The 10,000-nt window shown below is 37.8% G+C and overlaps 1 protein-coding gene across 1 annotated transcript in view; it reads right to left on the reverse strand.

Annotated features, from left to right (window-relative positions):
* The window catches only part of LOC144980827 (UDP-glucuronic acid decarboxylase 1-like), a 54,700-nt gene that overhangs the window by 20,985 nt on the left and 23,715 nt on the right, over nt 1-10,000 (reverse strand). The window contains exon 3 of the mRNA XM_078928664.1: nt 2,333-2,381. Coding sequence (XP_078784790.1) covers nt 2,333-2,381 — 49 coding nt within the window. The remainder of the gene's footprint in view (nt 1-2,332; nt 2,382-10,000) is intronic.

The following is a 10,000-nucleotide window of genomic DNA, read 5'->3' on the forward strand; positions in this document are numbered from 1 at the left end:
AATCTTTAAAAAATATATTAAAAAATAAACCAACCCTATTCGATGTCCGCAAGTGTGGGGTTCGAATTAATTTGCAGAGGGGCGGCGTTCGAGACTAGTTTGCAAAACGCAAACGAATGACAAGACTCTTATAATGTGTATGATCTAACAAAATAAGAACAGAAAAAATAACACGAACCAACCAGGGTTTCCGGGGAGATCAACTTGTGGTTGTGGTGCAGAGTATATTATGGTCTTAAGCTCAATAAATGAAATTAGGTACCTACAAGGGTTCAATTCAAGTCCGCGATTATGTCCTTGGAAAAGACTCTTTACTCACACTCACTCACCGTACTCAGGTGTAAAATGAGTACCTGGCCGTTAACAGCGTTGTCTCTGTCGGAAAAAAAAAGATAATTATCGCTGATTTATGGAAGATTTGATTGTTTGTTTATTATTTTTATTGCTTTTTTTTTCTCAATATACACCGGTCACAAAACTCGACTTTTTAAATTCCTATCACTAAGACTATCCAGCAGAGGATAGGCGGCGCTGAGGGTTTATTGGTAGCGGCCGTAACCATTCAAGATGAGAAAGGCTATGGTAGATAGATAGATAGATAGATAGATAGATAGATAGATAGATAGATAGATAGATAGACAGACAGATAGATAGATAGGATAAGATAGGATAAGATAGATAGATAGATAGATAGATAGATAGATAGATAGATAGATAGATAGATAGATAGATAGATAGATAGATAGATAGATAGATAAATAGATAAATAGATAGATAGATAGATAGATAGATAGATAGATAGATAGATAGATAGATAGATAGATAAATAGATAGATAGATAGACGGACTATGGGACGGAGACAGGTATAAATCGTATTTTTTTCTCCTTTGGTACTCTTCAACACAATGATTCTACTATGCGCATTCAATATGGTGGGGGTATCTATTTGGGTCACCCCCCCACGCTTTGAAAACCAACACTAAGCCTTTGATACATGGTGTAATGAACACCAATAGAGGCATTCATCTAGCCACACAATGGAACGAAACGAGACATAGAATAAATGATAATTATCTTATTCCATTTCAATGGGTTGAATACAGTGTTAAAGTACCTGTCTGTGTCTGTGATTGATTCTAAAAAAAATCCAAGATTCAAAACTGTTTGTATATTTTTGTTTTTAAAGGGTTTTACAACGCTTGCGACACATTAAGGTCATATCAGCGCCAGTAAAAATGAAGAAAATGGGATAGTAAAACGTTCTAGAATTGCAATTAAAGCACACGAGAAAAGGTAAGACAAAGGGGAATTGGTTGAAATAGGAAACAGATGTAGATTCCAAGAGCACACTATCAGAGTACTTAGATTGAGATCACCTAAAAGTCTCATCCACACACAAGCACAGGTCCCAACTAAGAGGAACACAAATGTTTATAAATCATATATAATACATAAACAAAACATAATACAGTGCATAACATAGAGGTGATTAACCATGAAAACAATATCATCTCCCAAAACTAACTTTACATTTGACTGTTTCCCTCTCAGTCGGGGTATCCGGCAATGGCCAGGTCTCATTCCAAGAGAAAGAAGGAAAGCAAGTTGGAAAACAGATATAGGGAGATAGAAGACACAGTAAGTACCTCCCTGCCAACTATGGGAGGTCAGGAACCCCACCCAGATTCAAAACTGTCGTATTCTGAAAAACTAGAGCAATAATATAGCGCAATATCCACTAAACGTGATCAGAGCGTGCGGATATGTGGTCTTGTGGTGTGACACTCGCTTTCGGATCGGAAGGTTCTGGGTTCGAGCCTCGCTTGGCGGCTAGTTAAGTCCTTGGAAAAGGCTCTTTACTCATATTCCCTCATCGTACTCGGGTGTAAAATGAGTACCTGGCCGTCAATAGCGTTGTTTCTGTCGAAATAAATTGCAAAACCGCCTAACAGGCATCAAGGTCCCGCTCTACAGGTTATGTATTGCTGTTGGTCAGGGACCCTAAGAAAATTAAACTTTGGCCTTCAGTGAAGACTTCAATGATGTCTCCAGATTTGAGAGTCTTTGCCAAGGTAAGGCTCATTTTAGTCTATAGATATTTGAAGGAGACGGAGATTTCTGGCCAAAATTTTAATTATGTGGGTTTTTGTTTGTTTGTTTGTTTTTGTTTTTGTTTTTTTGTTTTTTTGTTGTTGTTGTTTTGTTTGTTTGTTTGTTTTTTTTTTTTTGTTGTTCTTTTTTTTCTGCTGATCTTTTTTTATTTTTTATTTTTTTTTATTTCAGAGTAGCAAGACTAACAAGATATAGTCTAGTAGCATGAGGAATACTGACCTTTCGTGGATCCCAACGGTGGCATCAGAGGGGAATGTGTTGTAGACAACTGGAATAGAAAATAGAGAATGAGAATACATATAATATCGTTATGGTTAACGATAATAATACCAACAACAACAATGATCATGTTAATGATAATGATGATGATGATGATGATTAATCATAATAATAATAATAATAATAATAATAATAATAATAATAATAATAATAATAATAATAATAATAATACGACGACGTCGACGACGACGATGATGATAATTAGATGATGATGATGATGATGATATAACTCAAGACCAACACTGCTGTACTCGGAAGAAAAAAAAATCACGCATTAAAGAAAATCGGCTAGAGAAGTCAACCTCAAAGACTGTCAAACCTGGGACGTTGGCCAGAAAACTGGTCCCTTATGACAAATCAATGGATTCAAATCATCCTCATCTCTTAAAAAAAAATCCAACCAACCCCCCCCCCCCCCCCCCCCCCAAAAAAAAAAAAAAAAAAAAAAAAAAAAAAAAAAAAAAAAAAAAAAAAAAAAAAAAAACTGCGACTTTTAAATTCCCATGTTTGAGAATCTCAACAATACATGAATATGACAATCCTAAAAGTATCAGAGTTTGAGAGTCAGATGAGAGTCTTTTTAATCGATCGATAGAATTTGAAGGACGAGTTCTCTGACCAAAATTTCATAAATATCATTTTTTTAAAAAAAAAGAAAGAGTAGCCTACGGCAAACCCAACCTTACTAATATCATATTAACATAGAAGAGTAATTAATGATTCATCAAATGCTAAGCAACTTACCCCCCCCCCCCCCTCCACCACCCCCTTCCCCAAACCACGACCCAGTGTAGTTTTGGTCCAGTACTTCAGAGCCATCCGCCCATGGCGCCGGAGTTTATCCCGGTTTCTGTAGCGTGAAACGGGACAATAGCAATTGCTTACTATCCTTTGAATTTGAACAGGACGCTAGTCTATCGCAACTTACTTTCCGCCAGATCTAACACGAGTCAGCTACCCAATCACTGCTGGGTGGACAGGGGGGTCAGAAAAAAAAAATCTTGATTGCACCCGGGATCGGTCTCGGTCAATTTGCGTGTGAAGCGAGTGCTCTACCAACTGAGCTATCGGGACCCCGTTTACGGTTTTGTAGATAGGATAAGATAAAGTTTATTGATCCACTCCTAGCGGCGTAATTATTCCGATCATTTTGACACAGACAGGCGATTCCATTCACACCAAACAGGTGGGGGTGTAAAGGATGGTTGATGCCCTAACTATAGCCCGAACAAACCCTTAACTATAGCCCAAACAAACCCTATTTTGTAAAAAGAGAGAGAGAAAAAAAAAGGAAAAAATTTTTGGATCGAATTGAGAATACCATGTCCACATTAAATCATTATGTAGTTGGGAAATAAATAATAAATTAAAAAATAAATAAATTAAGTCCCTTTATTCATCCCCAAGGGGAAATTTGTCTCTAGGGTATATTCCAAGTGACGACTGGAATAACTCAGGCGTCAGCCGCAGTGTCGCGCCGCAAATTGAGCTAAGGCGAGGTGACTTGCTCGAGGCCACACAGCGGAGTGGCATGTGATCGAACTCGATACCTTTTGGGTACGAAGCAAAGACTGTACCGCTGAGCCACGCTGCCCCCAATTATAATGCGGTTATGTGTTCGTATGGTATGACACTCGCTTTCGGATAGGAAGATCCTGGGTTCGATCCTCGCTCGGCGCTTAGCTGAGTCCTTGGAAATGGCTCTTTACTCACATACTTTCGCCGTACTCCGGGGTAAAATGAGTACCTGGCTGTTAACAGCGTTGTCTCTGTCAGGGAAAAAAAAAAAAGTAATATGGCCTAACAGGCGTCATGGCTCGTTCTACATGTTACGTGTTGCTGTCGGTCAGGGCCCATTTGTATAGCGCTTTGAGCACGTTTAGTGGATATTGCGCTTTATAAAAGCTCACTTTTTGTTGTTAATTTTGTGATAAAACTGTATTTGGAACTTGAAATAAAGAAGTTAAATTTTGCAGAAATGTCATTTTCTCAAAAGATATTTTTTACCCCACCATAACAACAACAACAAAAATAATAATAAATGTGTTGAGCCCGTAACTGTATCCCCTTAACTCTCTCCTCACCAGCCATTTTCAGGATTTTCCCCAAAACTTCACACCCAACTAACACAAAAATAGATTTGTTATCACTCAAGCACAATAGCAGTAAAGTTCTTGACATACATAATTTCTTTAGCAAAACATGCTCAACAACACACTGTTCATTTTTAAAAAATGTTATTATGTACAAAAGAAATTTGAATAAGAAAAATGTTGGTTGTATCGTAATGAATGTGACTATTTTGCTATAGCTGGTAAATAAAAAAAAGTATGCCTTTTGCGCCACGACATCATAAGATATCGTCGCCTTGGCATTCCACGAAGGAATATAGATAACTCATCAAACAGGATGTCTGATGTCAACAGGAATCATCCATGTTGTCCAAGTGAGCAAATTTGGGGGTTTATAATCTTGCTCAAGGAAAAAAAAACGAAAGTGCCTGAAGCGGGACTCGAACCCGTGTCATCCGGATCACAGTGCAATGCCTTAACCACTCGGCCACTTCGCCCCCCATAGCTTGTATGGAAAGGGTTAAAACGAAATTGTCGTGATCTAGGTCTCCCCAACATTGTACCGTAGTGAAGAGACGAGTCACATCTAATATTCGTTTTATTACTGAGCCCTCTATTAAATTTTTCACACAAGTAATTATAAGGATTTACAATCTGTACAAATTCCAAACCATATCCGTTGAATACAATATTATTTTGCTGATAACAATAAACTACCACGCTCTGAAAAAAAAAGAAAAGAAAAAAAAAAACACGAAAAAAAACCAAACAAAAAAAAAAAAAAACACATTAAAACATTTTTGGATGGAAAACTCTCTAAATATCATTTTTTGTTGTTGTTTTTGTTGACAAAATGATGGCCATTTTGTCAACAACAACAACTAAAAAAAAATTAAAAAATACATAAACATAACAAAATTAAAAAAAAAAACACTCACAAACCTGAAGTTTAACTTGAAAGTTTCCTTTCAGTCTATGGTTTGTGAGGGTTTCTTTTTTTTTTCTTTTTTTTTTTTTTTGGACAAGTTGGTAATTCTAATTGGATTCAGTAGTCTGATGTCACGCCGCTCGGCAAAGGCGGCCATCTTGGTTTTAAACAAAGAAAATCATTACTTTTTATTCTTCAAGCTGGCCAGAACTTTTCATATGTCTTGTGATCAGAATGTGTAAAAGTCAAAACATGATCAAATTTATGTTTTTTTTCCCCTCTGGATACCCTTTATGCTCGCCGGAGCAATATTCCATACGGGCGTCCGCCATTGTTCCGATAGTTTAGAGCCAGTGTTACTAAGTTACCATGCGTCATTAGGAAGGAAGTGACGTTACCACTATTGAAGAGTATTCTAATTGATCCAAACTTTGAAAGACGAGTTTTCTGGCCAATTTTTTAAAAAGAATTTTTTTTATTTTTTTGGCAGTACGGCAGTATCCTGTACTCGGTTCGTTGAACTCTCTGTTCAATCGCATGAGGTCATGATAAAGATCAGGAAATGAATTGGATAATGGCACAGTAGAACGAGATATAAACGATGGAATGAAAGATAAATAGATAAAAAAATTGATAAACAATGTATATAAAAACAGACAGAAACACGGGAGGCGCAGGGAGACGAACTGATAGACAGACAGACAGACAAACAGACAGAGAAACAGATAAATATATAAATACACATACACAGACAGACACAACATACACCCAGAGACAGGGAGCTAAGTAAACAGATAAATAGATCGACATGTGTAAACATATACAAGCACACCTCCCCCCCCCCCCCCCCCCCCCCCCCCTTCATTTCCAACTATTTTCTCAATATTCTTGACTCACGCCCCCCCCCCCCCCCCCCCCACATTCTCTCACTCTCTCTCTCTCTCTCTCTCTCTCTCTCTCTCTCTCTCTCTCTCTCTCTCTCTCTCTCTCACATAGTAATATGTTCATTGAGACAAAAACAAACAAACAAACAAACAGAATAAAAAAAACAAAAACAAAAAACAAACAAAAACAAAGCAAAACAGACAAAAACACGTCAAAAATACAGAACAAAACACTGAATGGATTTCAAATTTTGGACTGCACAACCAAGAAATCCAAAATGAATGAGATTAATATTTAGTCCAACCTCGTCATCGATCACATGATTTGTTCACTGTCAAACGATTGGATTAAATGAAAATTGTAAACCTAACCATGGTCAAACTGAAAACAAAAAAGGACACATTATTGTGATGTTTTAATATGCTTCGAAATCTGTGAATACTTTTTGTTAGGTCATGTTGAGCACATTTTTCAATGTGACCAATGACTCGAGCCCATGCAAAAATAATAAAGATAACCCCATTGAGTGCTCTAAGAAGACGCAGACGATTGGGTAAATTAAAGAAATTTAGCTTTTATATAGCGCACTTAATATCCACTAAACGTGCTCAACGCGCTTTACAAGGACAACAACACTTAACGTGTCGGACGGGACATGACGCCTGTAAGGCGATATTGCAATTTTTTTAAACGACAAAGACAACGCTGTTTTAACGGCCAGGTGCTCATTTTACACCTGAGTACAATGACAGAATGTGAGTAAAGAGCCTTTTCCATGGACTAAACTATGCGCCGAGCGAGGCTCGAACCCAGGACCTTCCGATCCGAAAGCGAGTGTCATACCACTAGACCACATAGAGCCGCACATTGGGTTCATGTAAATGCGTCTGTGGCAAAGACTACAGATAGTATGCGCTTGGCTAAGAAGCTCATAACATTGCCATCCGGAAGTATAACGGACCAGCACACAAAAATCTATGTACCCATGAACGTTTATAGTCAGGTTAATACAGTTCAGTGAGCATTACTCATAAACGCGGATGGCAAAAACACAATAACAAAGACCTGTGTGACGTCATCTGCGAACTATCTATACTCCTTTAGTAGTCCCTGGACAATGAAGAAGACAATAAAATGGTGTGTATTTTTTACTGTAACTTCTGCTTCACGCAAGTCCCCCCGACGACCATCTGGTCATGGGATTGAGTGAAGTGAGGGATTTTTTTCTCCTAAATAAGTCCAACTTCTTTATTGATGTTATGCGTTTTCGTAAAATTCTCACAGCATCGGCCAGCCTGATATAACGCACCAACACCCAGAGTTTTGTGTAGACTTAAACGTTTATAGTCTGATTGATATTACTGAGGAAGAACTGGTGAGAACTAATCATTAAAATGGCTGTTTAAAAGAAATAATAATAATAATAATAATAAAGAACTGAGTGACCTCAATTTAATTCGTTTTATATTATATTATATTATATTATATTATATTATATTATATTATATTATATATATTATAATAATTATTATAATTATATATATCCAATGTACCAAATATATTGATAGATAAAGCTTAACCGCTTCTCATTGAGCTCAAATCGACCGTGTACAAATAAAAAATGAATGAATTGCTGCGCTTGAAAATATACAATGCGTCACCAATACCGCTGGGCGACCTTGGGAGCAGGCAATGGAAACGAGTTCGAAATACGATTCAATAGTCTGATGTCACGCCGCCCGGCATAGGCGGCCATCTTGGTTCTAAACAAAGAAAATCATGACTTTTTATCTTTCATGCCGGCCAGAACTTTTCATATGTCTTGTGATCAGAATGTGTAAAAGTCATACGGGCGTCCGCCATTGTTCCGATAGTTTAGAGCCAGTGTTACTAAGTACCGTGTGTCATTAGGAAGGAAGTGACGTTACGACTGTTGAAGAGTATTTCAAACTCAAAAGAGTTGAAGAATCTTATTAAATACCCCCCCCCCTCCCTTTCCAAATTCAAATAGGGTTCAACAGTTGAAACGTCACTTCCCTCGTAATGATGCATAGTAACTGGTTCTAGACTATCGGAACAATGGCGGACGACATTATCTCCATCACCGCCCTTATGAAATAATTCTCCGACAAGCATAAAAGTGTCTCCAGAGGAGAAAAACATTATAAATCTGATCATGTTTTGACTTTTATACATTCTGATCACATGACATGTGAAAAAGTTCTAGCCAGCATGGAGAATACAAAGTACCGATTTTCTTTGTTTAGAACCAGACTGCTGGCGGACGTGACATCAGACTATTGAATCCTATTGATGGTTCGCCCGTTATTATGCATTAACCAATCAGAACATTTCCTGCCATTTACCCCGTTTCGTACCCTTGACTATTTATATCATGAATGAAAAGGCCTGAGATAAGACCATGTAAAACACACAAATAGGTCAGGTCCAGTTAGTGAGTAGTTCTCACAATATATTGACACGCTGATAAATGAATTGCATCGGAAAATCTGATGCCAAGAAGCTCAGAACATTGCCATCCGGACCAACACACAAAACTATGTGTACCTTGAACGTTGATAGTCTGGTTAATTCAGTTTAGTAAGAATTACTCATAAACATGGATGGCAAATACAATGACAAAGACCTGAGTGGCATCAACTTCGTTCTATCTATATCGTTTGTTTCTTATCAAAATGTATTATATTATTTTTTTACATCGGTCGATTCTCGAAATTAACGAAGTGACCTGAAGGAAAAGAACATTGTGGTCAGGCCATCAGCGGCAATACTCTTCAACAGTCGTAACGTCACTTCCTTCCTAATGACGCATGGTAACTTAGTAACACTGGCCCTAAACTATCGGAACTATGGCGGACGCCCGTATGAAATATTTCTCCGGCGAGCATAAAAGCGTATCCAGAGGGAAAAAAACCCCATAAATTTGATCATGTTTTGACTTTTACACACACATTCTGATCACAAGGCATATGAAAAGTTCTAGCCAGCATGAATAATAAAAAGTAATGATTTTCTTTGTAACCAAGATGGCCGCCGTTGCCGGGCGGCGTGACATCAGACTACTGAATCCAATTGGAACTTGTTCGAAACCCCAATGCAGGAGCTCTATCACTCCCTCATTCCCATGACCGAATGATCGTTGGGGAGACTTGTGGGATGCAGACTTCACAACGTTACGCCACTCTTTCCGGTCGTTTGGCCTTTGCCAGAAGCTCGCCCATGTCCAGTCCCGTCCATTCCTTGATGTTGTCCTGTCTTTTGTCTTCCTCTCCTCCTCTGCCCTTGGACTGTTCCTTGCATCACTGTCTTGGACTGTTCCTTGCATCACTGTCTTGCATAAATTGACATGACGAATCGTGTGACCAAACCACGAAAGTTTTCTTCTTTTCACTATTTATTTATTGACAGCAGTGATTCGTGTTTTCCAGCAATATCTTCCACTTCCTTTCGAATGTCTTTGTTTGTCCTTTGTTCGGTGTATGTAGTTATGTGTATTCAGTAGCATTTTCAAGCAACAACATTCATTATAAAAACAAAAACAAAATAAAACCAAAATAAAAGTCAAAAAAAAAAAAAAAAAAAAAAAAAAAAAAAAGAAAAAAAAAACGATCTGATTATTCTGCCCATGGACAAAAGACATTCAAAAGTTGCCGCCATCCTGTTTGTTTACTGTTATTTTGTTTTCATCTTGTTATTTATTTA

Source organism: Berghia stephanieae, chromosome 10 (genome assembly GCF_034508935.2).
Source record: "Berghia stephanieae isolate SIO BIC M18660-M18661 chromosome 10, UCSD_Bste_1.3, whole genome shotgun sequence".
Taxonomy (NCBI): Eukaryota; Metazoa; Mollusca; class Gastropoda; order Nudibranchia; family Aeolidiidae; genus Berghia; species Berghia stephanieae.